We start from the raw sequence: 17,007 nt of genomic DNA on the forward strand, positions 1-17,007 counted from the left end.
TGATACCCTTTAATTTACTCGATCTACTTTTGTTTACAGTGAAGGCAACAGTCATGAAGATGTTCATGAAAATTCTTTTTTTTCTTTCTCTTGTTTCAGAGTGGGTAACATATATACTTGGTCAATCATAACACCCGACAATCTCATATATACACATCAATAGTAGTATCTATCCATCCGAACCGGGGACAGACAGACCGACCATAGATCAAGGGGAGAGGGACGTAAGAACATTTACACACCCTGACCAGCAGAGTCGTTGTGGCCCTTCTTTTCGCCATCGCCATGCACAACCAGACTAGCGAGCTTACTCCTAGCCCGGAGCTGGGGTCCGTACCAGAACAGCACGTAGGGGATAAGCGTCAAGGCAGAGGCAATCAGAGCCAGGATCAGACCGGCGTACTGAGAGCCGACGTTGTGGAAGAACTGGGAGGCGAACAAGGGGGACACGGCACCCAGGGTGTTACGCATGAAACCCTGACCGGCGATAGCGGAGGACGAGCTCTCACCGTAGCAATCGGAGGTGAAGCTGTAGCAGGACTCGAAGATGAAGAAGATACCGATGGCAATGAGGACCAGGGCAATGACGGGAGCGATCCAGGGGAGATCGGCGTACTGGGTGAAGGAGTAGATGAAGAGACCGATGGGGAGCCAGACAGCACCGTAGAGGGCACCGTAGAGACGAGCCTCGGGACGAGCCTCGCCAGTCTGGACAAGGGACTCGTACTTGCGGATCTGGAAGAAGTTGAGACCGAAGCCCATGGTGGTTCCCAGGCAGAGGGCGATGTAGGGAAGACCGGAGACACCCTCGTTCCAGCCCTTCTTTTCTTGGAAGGTGATGGGGATGACGCTAAGGAAGAGGAAGGTCAGGAACCAGGCGAAGGCGATCCAGAGACCGAAGGCGAAGACGACGGGTTCGGTGGCCAGCATCTTGATGGCCTTGACGGAGGAGTTGTGAAGCATGGTCTTGAGGGAGGGGGCTTCCAGGTCGTTCTCGGTCACGTAGCGGTCATCACCGGTGTGGGTGCGGAGGGCCTTGGCGCGCTTGCCGAGAGCGACGCTACCACGGGTTTCGGGGAGGAAGAAGAGGATGACGAGGCCGAGGGGAATGTTGGCGAGACCCTGGATACCCTCAACCCAACGCCAGCCCAAAGCCTGATCGATGAAGCCGGCGTAGATGGGGGCACCGACGGTACCGAAGATGGCGATGAAAGAGAAGGTTGCAACGGGGATGGCGCGGTCCTCCGGGCGGTACATGTCACCGAAGGTACCACCGACAAGGATGGTACCGACACAACCGAACAGACCGAGCAGGGCACGGCAGACGAGGATGGTGCCGATGTTCTTGCCCAGGGCGAGACCGATGAACATAATGGCGAAGCAGAAGTAGGCGCCGGTGTAGACGACACGGCGGCCAGCCAACTCACAGAAGGGGGCCAGGAAGAGCGGAGCCAAGGCACAGGTGAAGTTGAAGAGGAAGAGACCGAGTTCGGCAATTTCGGTAGAGGTGCCCAGGTCGGAGGCCATGTCGCTGATACCGGAGCTGTAGGCTGTTGTGGCGAGACCAATGAAGAGGGTCATGAGACAGAGAAGGCAGCTGATGAATGCCTTGTACTTGGGGTCCCAGTTGAAGGGGTTCTCCTTGTCTCCCGGGACGAAGTCGAGGACGATGTACTGATTGCCGTCTTGGACCATGCGTTGGGTGACGGTGACGGGGAGGTCGAAGTCAACGGTTTGGAGGGGGCCATCATGGGCCGAGCTCTCGTTGACACCCTCGAGGTATTTCCCACCGGCCACGCGACCTGACGCCGTTGAGGCAGTCACGCTGGAGGGGCCCGGAGAGGCATTCTCCGTATGGGAGGAGAGGGCGGGCTGGGACTTGTCCATTTTGTCCATGTTGAAGAAGAGGAGGAGGAGGGGGAGGGAGGAAAGGGAGAAGGAGGAGTGAGAGAGGAAGAAGAAAGGGTCAAGAATTGCGGGAGATGGGGGAAATATAAAACAAAAACACGGGGGAAGGGGGCAAGCCCGCAAGCCCGTTCAACTCCGTGGGTGAAGACTCCGGTTTTTCCCTCCTGTCGGTCCACCTGCGCATAAGCGATGCTTCGATATCCTTCTGGGGTGCGTCATAAAGTCGGGGTGGAAACTGGACGGTGGCCCCGAGGCTGGAGAAGTTTTACTGCCCTGCACGAATGATGCCGGCCAGGGCTAGCCTGGTGGACGGTTGTTGTCCACTTGTCCTGCCTCCGCCATCCAGGCATCACATTGTGGTTCAAGTGGGCCGCAAACTCTGCGGTCGATCCATTCTGGATCGGTTGGTTTGGGGTCTGAGAAACCTCGGGGAAACTTGCCCATCACCTGCCTGTTCCTTGCCGGGATCAGATTTTTTCATCTTTCGGAGAGTAAATCTCTTTACAAACATCTAATCTTCTTTGAAGAAATGCTCCCACACGTTTCTCTGACACTGATATCCCTTCCTACAATGTACAGCCAGCTCTCATATCCATACCCCCTTTTGCGGGAGGGAAGGGATGATCCTCGGAACTCGCCCGAGATCAGATCCATAACTTGGATCATCGGCCAACCCTAAGCCAACCGTCGACCAGTCGGCATCCCGAGAAAGGCAAGTCAGCCATCGGGCCGACTCGGAGCCTTGCCACTCACTGGGTCCATCCCACGCTTTTCGGGGGTAGTCTCGGGTTGACCTCGGGGAAAAGACCTCACCGCAGCTAAACCGGGAAGCAGCTGCAGCAAGTCGTATGCACGCCGTGTCTCACGTTTGCGCACCACGCCGACTATCCCCAGTGTTCAAGGGTCAGACCGGCAATGATCGTGTGTCTTCTCCAGGATTATCAACAAACTTAGCCCGCCTCCATACTCCGGACTGTCAATCCTCTTATATGGGTGTTTGCCGGGGTGAGCTAGATATCCTTGAAGGATTCCAGAACCTCTGGTGAAATTAATGAATCTCGGTTCAACTGAAACCTCGTAGACTACAGAAACCCTCGGGGTCCACCAGTCCAAAGCAGTTAGTCATGAGCAGTGGACGAGCCAGCTTGGACTGTGCCGACCAAGCCGGCTGACCTGCCTTGAGATGCACCTGGACCACTCTGGATGCGTGTCTCGCGCCTCGCGTAGAGCTGGTAGATAGATAGTGCTAGACTATAGCGTCAATCTCACCCTTTATCCGGAAGACGTTTTAGCCTAAAAATGTGTTATTCGCGCTTCACGACTTTGACAGGCAATGCTAGGCGGGATGTCGGGTAAGTTTTGCTGCGCTGATTGTTTGGCAACTGACACGTATGGGATGAGAGCTCCACAGCTCCGAAAAGCTGCCAGGATTTTCGGGTCGGGATGGAGAAGTGAGGATGCAGATGGCTGAGCCGCTGAGGTGTGAGGCGCCGAGTTCATCCGAGTCAGAGACTGGCCAGCATTGTGACGGCATGCCGTGGATGCCGTGCATAAGACGGAGGCAGTTGCCGTCGCGAAGGATGCCGAACTATTGCAACCGGCTCGGATATGGAGTGGACAGTCACTTGGCGATATGTCATAATAGGGGTAAACCGGCATCTGAGGTTATTGACCGTGGCAAGCATGAGTGGCCTGATGCACGAGAGGATATCATAGTAACGTTGATGAATTGATGCCGAAACCTGTAATGAAGCCGGTGGTGTGAGGAGAGGAGAGGAGCCAGAGCCCGCAGTGGTGAGATGATTCCTCCACATTTGTCGAAGAAACATAATGTCCGAAGAGAAAAAGCAAATATCAACAGTTGGCCGGATGGTGTAGTTGGTTATCACGTATCGTTAACACCGATAAGGTCCTGGGATCGAGCCCCAGTCTGGTCATCTCTTTTTGCCCGTTGAATTTTGTTGGGGTCCTCGCTGGTCTTCCGTTTCCGTTCCCAATTTTTGAGTTCGACCTTGCCACTCCAGGACTAGCGTGAAAATATATGCATACTGCGAATAAGTCTAACCTTGTTGAGTCTCCACCCGTTGCACCGCCCTCGGAGCCATGGCTGAATATGGTTTAGTGCGAGGCCATTCTCGTGATTTTTGCACGATTTCTTTTCAAGACAACCATTCAATATCTCTCTCGCTACGTCATTTGTGGGAGAAGAACCACGGACCTGAAGAGAACAGAAACCATGCATGAGGCCAAGGCACAGGAACAGAGACCATCAGGAGACACCGCTTGTTTCCTGTCATTGTCCTCCGTCTCATCATCATCACGATCGTAACAAAGTTTCAACTCTGTGGTGGCTCCACCGACGTCGCAGCTTACCCCATTCAGAAACCCATACGATCTCTCAAGAATGATGATCATTCATGCCCAATATCGATCCTGTCCTTCTCGCATCGGTTGATGTGGCCAAGAAAGTACTGAGCATATGATGCGCACATCACTCAAGCAACATTCACCCTGCGCCCAACATCCACATTACCTCGGGGCTGCTTAACCTTGGTCGTTGTGCTTCTGATTTTCAGATCCCGCACTGTGCGATGGTACCGCATGAAAAGATTGTCAGTGAAGGTTTGGTCCACAGGTGGCAAACCTGTCACAGTTTCTTTTGCTGCCCTGTACAGTAATGAGGTGATGTTACTCAGCAGCCTAAACCGCACTTCTTGTGTGTTTCTTCATAAGTTATCACTACTTCGAAGTCTATCCACTACTTGACGCCCAATGGCACTAATAGAGAAGCCATATCGCAGAGGGAACAGGGCTGCTATATGGTAACTCGAGTCGATCTTCTTCCATATTGTAATATCGATTCTGCTTATTCATCGAGTCTGGTTTGTTGGGGCTTTGGTACAAGGCAGATGTATATCCTTGAAACGTTTTGTGGAGATTGTGCGATTCGAAATTTTCGAACCCACAAGGATCCTCGATCGTACCAAACACTGGAATGATTAGATCTCTTACTGACTAGCAAACAAACCTAGTGTTTTCCTAAATGATATCTTGCCCACTCAGCGTGTCTCAGGTAAAGCTTTGGGCTTCTAAACTGGGTTTTCAGGTGGACTGCACAAAGCTTCACAAGCACTATGACCATTCGAAAACAAAATCTGATTGGCTAGATTCTGTGAGGGCAACTAGGAGGGCCAGGCTCATAGGGATGTGCACCTGAGCCTGTTGGGTCGGAAATCTAATGTTTTTCGTGATAGTGTAGCTGAGAAGCAGGAACTCCATTCGTAGAAGCACACATAGGGAGCGGCCCTGACAGATGCTACACACACAGCTGGACTTCTATGTAGTTATAAACATGACAGAGTTTCCGTAATTACATATTTTCTTTGTAGATTTATGCTGCTTGTCCTAGGGCCACCGGCGCTCTTCATGGTTATATGTCTCACCCCTCTGTCCCAAGCCCAAGTATGCATACTGTATGTTGGATAAAACAGCAGATTGTATACAAAGTCAAAAGTGATTAAAACAAAGGCCCGCTTATTGTACGGGTTGTCCAGTGTGATTCGCACACTGACCGGGGCAAGATTCTTTGCATAATTTAATGAATTCTGACAGCTGGTTAAAGTCGCCCTGGATCCATTTAGTGGTCAGAACTCGTTCACTGTTTTCAAATATATAAGTACCATACAAAGCAATGGTCAGAACTCTGCAAACTCCTCCATCACCCACATATTATGGCGTAACGTTAATTTGCTATTGTTTATACCACTCTGAATTCATTTATACACATCTTACTTAGCTTCTAGTCACTGGACCTGCTCGGATCTACCTGATCATGTTCGTGAAGTCATATCCTTTTGTTGAGCATTCCTGCTATTGTCTTTACAATTTCTCCTTATGTTAACGTGGTCCATATCAACGACAAGGCGACCTTTATGAATAGCTGTACAATAACAGATTATATAATATTAGCATAGTGCCAAAATTCTAAACAAAGGTTACCAAGCAAACGCCGGTCTCCGATCCCGGGTATTAATCAGAATTTCCCCATATATGCGCTTCTCTCCTCTTAGCTTCATCGGTATAAGTCGACGCATTAGGAATGAGAATATTCGTTGCTTTTCTTCAGTCGGTTGATGCTGGGATTAGGGAGAGACGACTGGGGTATTGGAATTCCTTGCTTGATTACCCGCATCAGCTGAACTACATGAGAAGTTGGTTTCACATTATTCAACCATGAGAGATATATAGTGCCGCAATTATTCGCAAGTAGGACCCTTCTATAATTGGTGCGTATTTTGTTAACGTGTAATCACAGAGTGTAGTCGCTCTTAGCCTGCCACCGGAAACCTGGACTCAATTGTCCTGAGACACCGGTCAACCAGTACTCCAGTGTGTATCGTTCTTTGCCCAGTCGAACCTTTCAGTAACTGCATACAGTAAACTGAGGGCATCAGTCAACATCGTACAGCAAGAATATAAACAGACTTTCTTTGTTTTTGGAGCAAGTTGGACTGTAAACAAGTGTGCTGGTTTCTGTTCGGGCTACATATATATATATAAATCTTCCGAACGATGCATATAGTCCCAAAAACCAAGGACTCAGACACAGAAATTTTCAGACAGTTGGCTAAGAACAATCCAGCTGCACCAAGATAACAGATTTGAGATGACAGCAGGAGCACGAAGCACAATAACCTGGAGACCGTCAGTATTGAGCGGAAGGAAAAAAAGAAATCCAAAAAACAAATCCCTCTGAGGGATTCGTACCCATGCTGCTACGGAGCTGGGTGGAGACGTATACCCTGAAGGTGGACGACCACTCGACTATTGGGGGGCTAACATAAAAATATGAGTATGAATATTGTCTCTTGACTCGCACTCTCAGGCTTGTAGAACATGAAATTCTAGCCCTAACCGCTGAGACCACTATCGCGGAATCAATGTTGTCTTCGAGGCCCACTTGCAATTCGTCAGGTCCAGATTCGGACTTAGACATCGGACTCCGTTCACGCAGGTTATTATATGTCTATGAATGGTATTAAGCAGCTATGTGCCTAATAGGTGGGTCATTCGAGAAGCTATGGGTACCACGTCCCTTCCTTGCCCCTGACATTCACGGAATACGATTAAGATCTCCGATACACAGCGGAGATAACCCCGGACATCGATCTAAAGCCGGGCCCAGGTCCCACGGTTTGTGGAGTCAAGTGCCAACCTTCCGCAAACTGCATTTCCTGCTGTCACCACTCTTCAGACACTATGTACATGAGGATGCTACTGCGATAGATTGCGAAGGATAGTAATGCAGTATCGGCTTACCTTATCACTCTAATATCTGCCATGTGTCATACAATCAGGCCAAACGTCTCATTAAATAGATCAGAATACCCCAACTTTTGAGGCAGTTTAGTCTGAAATGACAGCCGTGGTTCACTCGCCGCCCCACCACGCTAACGCTCGCCATCGCCCGTATATCCGAACTCCTCACCAAACTCTGCCAGTTTCGGATATACACAGCCAGCAACCAGCAATGAGCCGGATATAGCACCCCGCAAGGACCTTAACTCTAATATGCCACAGCGGGTCCGGATAGAAGACGCGGCAACGTCTCGACCTGCAGACTCCTCTCGCTGGGCGCTAACTGCGCGCTCGAATTCCGAAGCGGAACCAAACCCTGAAGAAGTGACAGGGGGTTGCTTCAACGGTTACTAATGTCGGTAGTGGCGTCTCTGTTTCCTTCAAATAGAAGAGGGGGTGCCCCCAGAAAAACGAAACATGATTGATCCTGCAGAAAAACAAATCACACACTCCCCGGACATACCAAGATGGTCACCACAACCGCAATTCCCCTTATAATCCACGGCAAGGATGTCCTTATCTCTAATAGTGACCGCAAACATCCCATCACGTCTACATCCGCACCTCATTTGAAATCCTTCCAAGGCGCAACGCCCGATCTCGCCATCCAAGCAGTCGAATCCTGCGCAAGTGCCTTCCCGACATGGTCGCAAACACCCCCCGAGGAACGTCGACGTCTTCTTCTCAATCTAGCCAAGGCAAGTAATTTCATACACTAATTTTATGGAAAAGTAATTGTGTCTAACAAGAAGTGAATGTACAGCTCCTCCGCGAAAAATCCAACACCATTCAGACCCTCATCAAAGATGAAATCCACTGCACACCTCTCTGGTCTCACCTCAACGTTGAAATCGCAGCCGGCATTGTCGAAGAGACCGCTTCAGTAATAACAGACGCCATTAGCGGCACTATCCCTTCGTCGCAGGGAAATACGTACGCCCTTGTCATGAAGAAGCCGCTCGGTGTGGTGCTAGGCATCGCGCCGTGGAACGCGCCGGTAATTTTGGGACTGAGATCGGTGATTCCGGTAATTGCGGCGGGTAACACAGCTATCTTAAAGGTGCGGACACTTGAGTTACTATCATCACTTATGGAAAGGGGGTGTTTGTTGCTGACAAGAGTAGGGCTCTGAGTTGAGTCCCCAAACGCATTACTTCCTCGCGGCACTGTTCCGGGAGGCAGGGTTCCCGCCAGGAGTCATTAACTTCGTTCTGCATCGGCCGCAGGACGCGGCAGAGATCTACGAGTGTATGATTCAGCATCCGGCTGTGAAGAAATGTAACTTCACCGGATCAACCCAGGTGGGACGTGTGATCGCGTCCAAGGCGGCGATGGCGTTGAAGCCGGTGCTGTTGGAATTGGGTGGCAAGAACCCCGTGGTGGTGTTGGAGGATGCGGATTTGGATCAGGCGGCGGATGAGATTGTTGCGGCGGGATATTTGAATGTGAGTATCTGCATCTATCCATGATGCTGTAGTGAAGGAGAATGTGTGCTGACAAATTTTGCCAACAGAATGGCCAGATTTGCATGTCGACTGATCTCGTCTACGTTGTTCGCTCGGTGGCGGAGGAGTTGACTAAGAAGCTCTTAGAGCGCTTGCACAGCGAAGATCGGCCACACAAGGTTATTTCGGCAGCGAGCCGAGCCCGTCTTACGCAGTTGGTAGATGATGCGCGGTCTAAGGGGGGTGTCATTCACCAGGCTCGCAACCCTCTCGCTGAGGATCCCTTGGCATTCCCGGCTACTGTGATTGAAGGCGTCACGGAGGAGATGGAGTTCTATACGATCGAGTCGTTTGGACCGGTGTTTGGCATCATTGCCGTTGAATCGGCAGAGAAGGGTTTGCAAATGGTTAAGCGGTCCGCGTACGGCCTTTCGTCGGCGGTGTTTACGCGTGATCATTTCAAGGCTCTGGAAATGTCTGCAGATATTGCTGTGGGAGCGGTTCATGTCAATGGGGGCACGGTGCATGATGAGCCGACATTACCGCATGGAGGAGTGGGTGACAGTGGATATGGTCGGTTTGGAGGAAAATGGGGCTTGAATGAGTTTTTGCAGACGCAAACGGTAATACTGAATCGGGTTCGGGCTTCCCTGTGATACATGAAAAGAGATTAGGCATGGTCTGCATGATATACGTGGATTGGCTACATATGGAGAGATATATCAGCTGGGCATATAGTATGAATGGTCATACACAGCCACTAATCCAACTCTCTTCATTACCTGTCGTCCTCTCCACTATCTCAAATATCGGAAAGCCCTTTTGACGACTCAAACATTATTTCATTCAAGTGCTTTAGATGTAATGCTCGCCTAGAGCCAGACACATTCTGCGCATGAATGAATTTGGAACCAGACAGTCCGATGGTTACTGATGCAGCCATGTTTGGAGGGCCGACGTTGGAGAGGAGACATCTGGTCAACTATCGAAGGTAAATTGGATCTTAAACTTCGACGCATCACCTGAATCATTCGCGAATAGACTTGATGTCTATTTTCTCTAGCTTGAAACCACTACTAAATCAGGTAATCCAAGCAACAAAGACCAACTCACGGCTTCAATACTTCGAGTGATCTGGTCAGTATCCGACCCTTCCTGTAGCTAGGATTGATCAAATAGTGTAGAAAAACACCAAATTTCTCATCATCCCAAACCCAATTACGGTGGAGTATCAGCCGGGTTCAATCATCAATATTGCCGTAACCAAGGGATAATTGTTTCAGTCTACTGTGACCTCTCGATGACGGCCCATATCACATGACGTCAAATATATTTTGTAATATAGGGAGGCGCGTTGTTGTGCCAGCTACTTGCCAAACCTTTGACCTCATGTAGCTCATGTAACAGCTATGGGTATGCAAGATAATTGCTCACTCGATCTTGAGCCACATGATATTGTCATGACTCCCCATTAACCTCATACTTTAGACTTTCACCGCATCTTTACCTCACCTTCACTCGCTCGTCTCAGTCTCCAGAATATACTTCACCCTTTCAAAAGCCCTTTCACTTCGATATCTTCCCTCTACTCTCTCCACACAGTACAAAATGGATATGCATGACCCCAAGGATATACAGGGAGAAAACGACATGGCTGCCCTTGTACCTTATTTCAGACTTGGTCTCGGTCTCACTCGGGCTCAGGATGAGGAAGCGGAGAAGCCATGGCAAATTGACCCTGACCTTACCGACGTTCAAATACCAGAACATCTGGGTATGTGATGATCCCCCGGAAACTAGATACAGCATCGCTTCTAACTACTACCTTTAAAGAGACTCTATTGGAGGACTTCTCTTCAGGGCTCGGTAATGGAGACTGTGACGAGAGATTGATTCGGCCTCGACTGAATGCAATACTTATGGTGTTGCTGGCCAAGGTCATGAAGGAAAGTCGCATCAGTAGAGATGATGACGAATCTACGTGCAACTCCGATCTTCCTTCGATTGACTATTCAGCGCCATGCTGGATGGTCGACCAGAAACTCATTATTTCACCTGTTGCCGACTTTGCGAGTCACCCCGTGGAGATCACTATGCATTTTATCCTACTGTACGGCCGGCGCCCAACTTTGGACACAAATTTCATTGTGTTGAGGAAACAGACAATCCTTCCTGACGAGGGTTGGGGAGTCCTTGCAGCTATGTGTAAGTTCATTCACATTCCCTCTTTATTTCTAGAGTTAACGGACATTGATTTCGATCGACCAGCCGCTATTCATCGCCAGCGGAAAGAGGCAGGCGATAACGGAGACATTTACGGAATCCATACCGATACCTATACCTGGAATTTCTTCCACCTCAACAATAGCGGCAAGGTACGATCTCGGACACCATTTTCTTACCATTCTTTTCCTGCCCCATTTCCCCGTTTGACTGAGGCTGAATTTCTAGAATACAGTATTCAACCAAACTGGATTTGTCCTGGTACTTGGACCAAAAGGAGGTCATCGGTCGCATCTGCCAGATAATAAGAGAAGCTAGAGCTCTTTCCCGAAAGGTGGGAGGTAGGGATTCTATGCTGGGCATCTTTGAATCAGAGACCGAAGAAAATAGTGATGACGAAATGTCTGATCACTCTTCGCTCTACTAGGGGAAAAGTTGATGTGGTGAATCGGATAGAATCTAGCATCTATCAAGTGGTTCTGCTGCTGTGTAATTGCTAGTGAAGGATCCTGTTTTTAATTTTCATCTTTCAGTCATTGACGATATCTAATTCAATCCAATTCACTCCAATTCAATCTAATTTATATTCTTATTGCCAATAGAGCATGCTATGTAAGAAACCAGCTATACAGGTATTTCATCATTTAGAACAAAATCATACCCCAGAGCATTCTTAGAGTCCTTAAACTCACAGTAATCAAAATTAACACTTACAACAGTATAAGAAAGTCATCGTCGTAGCTAATTATACAAAAAGAACAGAAAAGTAAAGTATAATTATATAAAAATAAAAGTATAAATTGACTGACACGGTATTCAGAAAAATGATCAGTTATAGGGTCTATCTCCAAATACCAAGTATTATATATCCAGAATCCATGGAACCTGGATGTATCGAATGTCAAAATCCCGTACCCTGAGTTCGATATTGGACTCCTACAAGACCATAGAGTAGCCACCAAGCTTGTTGTCTGACTCCTGATTTTAAACTGGACTGAGTGTGATATTCTCCGAAGTGACTCTCGAGTGGTGTAACGTACCCCATCATTGATGTGGTTTCACCCTTGTTCTGTCTTACAGTCTATTGTACATGGCATGACATGTAATCATTTGTTGTGAATCTCCGCAGCCCTGGCACTTGTGTTGCTTCTACTCTGGGTGATCGGATGTCAGCTCATTGTCTGTCCTACATGCCGAGGGAAATGTTACGACCTTACTTTCATTTAGTTACATGCATATGCACATAGCCTGCTATGCCTTCGATTATATTACATGTTTCTGTTAGTAAATGCGTACTTTATGCTGCGTGCTCGACGATATGGAAGCGCGGCCTTTATACACTATCGCGTATTGCGGTGTTGTCAGATATTGGCATCTCGCAATCGACGGACCGCTCAATAATAGAATAGATAACCAAGTAGGACGTAAGCCTAAGAATCAGTAACAAGTCATTGATATCAATAGTTTGTGATCTGCTCGCATAGCACATGCATGTATCTTTTTGGTCGGGGAGATCGCCATGGCATACGGATTGTATATAGAACCTGTGTTGAGGAATCTCGGAAAGGGATCTATAAAATAAACTTAAAAGTAAAACATGAACAGATAGATTATCTGTCTGAATACTGAGAAGGTATTTCTACAGCATGCATAGCATAGCCCCGACTAAATTAATGTCATCATTTTTCAACATTTGCACAGCATCGCACGGCCTTACCCCTCGTATAGACGTGGATGCACATAATGGACCGTCAGCAACTTGATTACTTATTTCAGTTTTCCAAGTCCCATATATCCCTTCGAATACCTGATGTGAGAAAGTACAAGCGTCCATGTCCATCCGCCAGCCAGCCAGCCGGCCGGCAGACTGCCGGGCCACCCGAGCAGTCAAGGATGCGGGACTCAGCCCGTCAGACGGAAAAAGTGAGCCCGACAAAAGAACGAAATGCATGGGACCGATTGTAACGTGGGGGCCAGAAAGTATGGGCCGTGAGAATGAGGCTAGTATATGGAGATGCAGGGCGCTAATGCATGTTCAAACTCTATTGAATTGCTGACTGCTGTAGCCTGATCACCCATTAGGCGTTTTGTGGCTGGAAAGGAACGCATGATTCGAGGGAGGAGGGGAAAGAAAGGAGATAGCCGTGGGTCAGAACTGTATCACAACAAAGAAGTATTAGTGAAGGATACTATAGGGAGGTAGTGAGTGATGGGATAGAAAGTGAACGCGGTGAAGTCCTTACAGGGATCTATGGATGAATTTAGTAGGGCTCGCCTGGCGATCCCCGCCCGGATGACTTGCAAGGCTCCTGAATTTATTCCAATTGAACATCAACCGAGCTTCCTGTAACTCCCATCTGTAGTATACTGTTCCCTCATACTCATCCATCCACACCACTGCTATTTCCATCCTCTACATCACCACCGCCACCACCACCACCATGTCCTGGACCAAACAAACCGACCACTGGAGCCGTCCCCTAGACTGCCACGACCGCCTCTTCCAATTCATCGGCGAGTCAGGCAAACCACTCGGTCGCGAACACTGGCTCACCGTCGGCGCCGTCCAGCTCGACTTCCCCAACAGCAGCCCCGAAATAACCATCCCACCACTCCGCAACGCCTGGAAATCTCTACGCATGCGCTACCCCGACATCGCAGGCGAGCTCCATGACCACGAAAAGCGCTACTACCCGATCACAAGCGCCTCAACCCTAGAATCCTGGTGCAACAACACCTTCAAAATCGAAGACTCAGCCCAATCCGCCGACGACCTCTTCACCCACCACCTGCGCATCGCCGACCCGCACGCAACGGCACATTGGATCCCCAGCAGCCAGGAATTCTGCATCGTTTCAGCCCACTGGCGCTGGGACGGCACCGGACTCGCCATGGTGCTGGACCAATTCCTCTCCGAGCTTCAAGCCCCAACCATCACCACTACAGCCTCCTTCGACGGCAGCGAAGCCACCCGACTGATCCCCTCGCTCGACACCGTCATCGGTATGCCTGCTTCCCCAGAAGCCAGGAACCCCGAATGGTCTCGTCGCGCCGACGAACTCCTCGCTACCTTCCTCGAGGGCCAACCCTCGATCGGCCTGCCCGTGCTCAACCCCACAGCCTTACCCGCCAAGTCTCTCCGCACGGAGCATGTCATCCCCGCGGAACAGGCGACCGCGCTACGTCGTGCCTGTCGCGCAAGAAACATCACTCTCACGACAGCTATGCATGCCTCTGCGATTATCGAGACTGCGCGTGCGGCTAATTCTACCGATCCATCATCGCGCTACATCTCCTGGCAAGCCTTCGATCTCCGCAAATACCTGCCCCCACCCTACGACGGCCCCATCCACGGCCCGTCCCTGCGCATGGTCGGCCTCCCACTCAATGTCGAAGCCACGCCCACAACAAGCTGGTCGAACCTCGTGGATACCATTCAGCCGCTGTACCGCCAGTCGTGGAATCTGGCCGACAGTGACATGATGTTTGTACGGGTGCCGTTCGTGGAAAAGGCCACAGCCATGTTCCAGGCTGCTGCTGCTGCGGGGGCGGCGCAGCCGACAGAACCAAATATTAATAGTTTGGGGCCTGTGGATCGGTTAATCAGGGAGAGTTATGGGGAGGTCAAGGTCAAGGGTTTGGTGCTGATGGTGCAGATGTTGGCGCAGCAGTTGTATGTGCATTGTTGGAGTTGGAGGGATGAATTGCATTTGAGTGCCAGTTATAATGAGGCGTATTATGAACCGGTGTTTGTGGAGGCGTGGTTGAGGGAGATGAAGGAGAATATGGTGCGGAATTTGTTGGAGGATACTACGGATACGAATAAGGGTGCGTTGCTTTGATGGGTATTTCTATATTACTTATCTATCCCCCCTTTTTGTTCTTTTGCGTTTTGTTTGTTTAGAGGTATGTTGCGTGGTTCTAACAATTGATAGAAACTATCGTCGGTTGATTATCGGCACTGTACAGTTGATACTTCTAGGTTTGAATGGGTGTTGGTTGGTTGGGTGTGGAATACGCTTGTTAACGCTACAGTGACTTGAGTAATGCAGGAGCTGAAACCATCGAAATCATGTTACGTGTCTCATTAATTAATATAAATTAATATACAAGTAGTAGATAGTAGTGGTAGTAGTAGTGGGGCAAACCGCCCTTCGATCTCACCCGTGGACTCCCGTCCACCCGTAAGATTGTGCAACATGGGAAATGAAGGATATCCAAAACTCAGCTCACGAGAGATTCTCCGGGCGGAGCTCCGGGGGCAAAGCAGCAAGCCGGTCCAACTCCAACTCACCAGCGCTAAATCCCCTTTTGCAACTGGGCTGGATTCAGTACCCACATTTCTCTATAACCCCGGCACGCTAATATAGCACCCAGTTTAGCGGCATCCAACATGGTTCCGATGCAACCGGAGAGGGGCTGGGGTGGGGGGCGGAAAGTTAGGGACCATCATTGTCCGGAGAGTGTTGGAGTAATATTGCAATGATTAGTTGAAGTAAAAAGAAACATTCGGATGAGGCCCGTGCTAGACCACGTCAACGTCTACACTCTGCTTCACGTAGATGTGGCAGGGGCCGAGCTGGTCCATCTTGTACGACTCGCCATCCCCGCGCGTGATTTCCGTCTGCTGGGTGCTCAGCAGCGGATCTTCCACCCGTCGATAGGGTGCGCTCTTACCTGCCGGAGCATTGCGCGGCGTGTTGTCGCTACCGTACGGATACGGTGCAGTGGGCGTCTTCACCGTAGACATCTTTCCCCGTGCCACTCGGAACAGTGGGGCGTAGGTTGGCAAACATGCGCAGAGCGTGGCCACCCCCAGCTGTACCGATGACCAGACCATTGTCTCGGGAGCCCGCACAACTTGGGGTGTGGCCGGGATCCAGAGATAGGAGAGCTTGCAGATACTGGCAATACAGACCCTGTTTCATGCGATCAGCAATGGATTCCAAGAGTGTTTGAGAGGAGACCAAAGTCCCGAGACAAAACCTACAATCCGCCCAGAAGGAATATACCAGTAATCTGGACCTTGCGTGTGCGACTGAGCTGCAGTCGCGTCACCACATACACAGGTAGAAACAAGATTATAACATCAAGGAACAGGTTCGTGAGCTCCATCCCCAACCAGAGCCGACCACTGGCGATGCAGTATTCCGCAGCGCCCATCGCATCCCACAACATGTGGATTGGGTGACACTGGAAAATGTTGACGAACAGAACAATGAGGAACCAAGCAACACAGAGGGCGGCTGTCACGTAGTTCAAGACGCGGTATATTCTGGAAACCTTGAAGAGGCCGTGCAGAAACGCGAGTACCGACAGTTTGACAAAAGTGATGGTCGCCATGAAGAAAAGGTCGGCGACGTACAGAGTCTGACTCAATAAAGTCAGTCAGTCTTGCGCACGCATACGGATGGCATCGCGCAACAGACCTTGAGAAATGCCTTGGCCCATACCATTCCCCCAATGTCTGCATCGGCTGCGAATTCGTTCAGGTCGAAGGTGCCCGGGCCAGGTCCTGCGACAATATCTGGGTAACCGCAGGATCAGTAACTGCTCCCTCCTCGTGTTGAATTATTTGAGACGTCGACATACATTGAATTAACAGAGCCGCAAACACCGTCATGCATGCCAGCGTGAGCAGAAGCAGGCCGTCGGACAAGGGAGACCACTGTCGGGTCATGATTCTCACCACCAACCGGAGAGCGACCGAGACCACCGCCAGCGCCAGCATTGAGATGGCGGCGCCCAGGTTGTCCCGGCCGGTTTTGCCGATGTGCTTCATCCTGACGGTGATGTGGTGGGATGGATTGAGAAGCACGAGCAGCAGGCCGAAAAGAAATGGAAAACACGGCCGCCGGGGTTGGTCCCTCGCGAGGCTGACTCGGTGTGCCAATCCCGAGTGTCAGTCGATCGGCAACAGTCGAAAGCGCGGTAAAAAGAAAAGAGGGGGTGCAGAAGAAGGTGACGATTGATTTGAATGGCGATGGCTGGCGTCAGGGCGCTAGATCCGCGAAGCTTAGAGGAAAGGCAAAAGGAGGATTATGATCGCTGGCTGTCAGCAGGGTCGCATACC

The 17,007-nt window shown here is 50.1% G+C and overlaps 6 protein-coding genes and 1 non-coding gene across 7 annotated transcripts; 4 read left to right on the plus strand and 3 right to left on the minus strand.

The window, feature by feature from the left end:
* Positions 1 to 54: 54 nt before the first annotated feature.
* On the minus strand, positions 55 to 2,022 carry BDQ94DRAFT_136791 (major facilitator superfamily domain-containing protein). Its single transcript, XM_026764945.1, has one exon. It carries the CDS (start codon positions 1,894 to 1,896, stop codon positions 235 to 237), a length of 1,662 nt encoding a protein of 553 aa, XP_026630667.1. The 5' UTR covers positions 1,897 to 2,022; the 3' UTR covers positions 55 to 234.
* A 1,056-nt stretch (positions 2,023 to 3,078) lies between these two features.
* BDQ94DRAFT_91822 (uncharacterized protein) lies at positions 3,079 to 3,665 on the minus strand. Its single transcript, XM_026776841.1, has one exon. The coding sequence runs from the start codon at positions 3,565 to 3,567 to the stop codon at positions 3,202 to 3,204; it is 366 nt and encodes a 121-aa protein (XP_026630668.1). The 5' UTR covers positions 3,568 to 3,665; the 3' UTR covers positions 3,079 to 3,201.
* A 106-nt stretch (positions 3,666 to 3,771) lies between these two features.
* BDQ94DRAFT_t35 lies at positions 3,772 to 3,845 on the plus strand. Its single transcript has one exon. It is a non-coding gene; the product is annotated as a tRNA-Val (tRNA).
* A 3,851-nt stretch (positions 3,846 to 7,696) lies between these two features.
* BDQ94DRAFT_182907 (aldehyde dehydrogenase) lies at positions 7,697 to 9,457 on the plus strand. Its single transcript, XM_026774267.1, has 4 exons — positions 7,697 to 7,964; positions 8,030 to 8,326; positions 8,391 to 8,711; positions 8,780 to 9,457. The coding sequence occupies exons 1-4, from the start codon at positions 7,734 to 7,736 to the stop codon at positions 9,365 to 9,367; spliced, it is 1,437 nt and encodes a 478-aa protein (XP_026630669.1). The 5' UTR covers positions 7,697 to 7,733; the 3' UTR covers positions 9,368 to 9,457.
* Positions 9,458 to 10,319: 862 nt separating this feature from the next.
* On the plus strand, positions 10,320 to 11,361 carry BDQ94DRAFT_166807 (uncharacterized protein; the record flags this gene model as incomplete). The annotated part of the gene is made up of 4 exons (XM_026770638.1): positions 10,320 to 10,485; positions 10,545 to 10,916; positions 10,980 to 11,086; positions 11,170 to 11,361. The coding sequence occupies 4 exons, from the start codon at positions 10,320 to 10,322 to the stop codon at positions 11,359 to 11,361; spliced, it is 837 nt and encodes a 278-aa protein (XP_026630670.1).
* Positions 11,362 to 13,152: 1,791 nt separating this feature from the next.
* On the plus strand, positions 13,153 to 15,017 carry BDQ94DRAFT_136799 (uncharacterized protein). The gene has a single exon (XM_026764946.1). The coding sequence runs from the start codon at positions 13,376 to 13,378 to the stop codon at positions 14,774 to 14,776; it is 1,401 nt and encodes a 466-aa protein (XP_026630671.1). The 5' UTR covers positions 13,153 to 13,375; the 3' UTR covers positions 14,777 to 15,017.
* BDQ94DRAFT_136802 (uncharacterized protein) lies at positions 15,016 to 16,852 on the minus strand. Its single transcript, XM_026764947.1, has 4 exons — positions 16,527 to 16,852; positions 16,364 to 16,461; positions 15,925 to 16,304; positions 15,016 to 15,853 (listed from the first exon to the last, which is right to left on the minus strand). The coding sequence occupies exons 1-4, from the start codon at positions 16,714 to 16,716 to the stop codon at positions 15,460 to 15,462; spliced, it is 1,062 nt and encodes a 353-aa protein (XP_026630672.1). The 5' UTR covers positions 16,717 to 16,852; the 3' UTR covers positions 15,016 to 15,459.
* Between the last annotated feature and the right edge of the window lie 155 nt (positions 16,853 to 17,007).

This window comes from Aspergillus welwitschiae (genome assembly GCF_003344945.1).
Source record: "Aspergillus welwitschiae strain CBS 139.54b unplaced genomic scaffold BDQ94scaffold_4, whole genome shotgun sequence".
NCBI classification, from domain to species: domain Eukaryota; kingdom Fungi; phylum Ascomycota; class Eurotiomycetes; order Eurotiales; family Aspergillaceae; genus Aspergillus; species Aspergillus welwitschiae.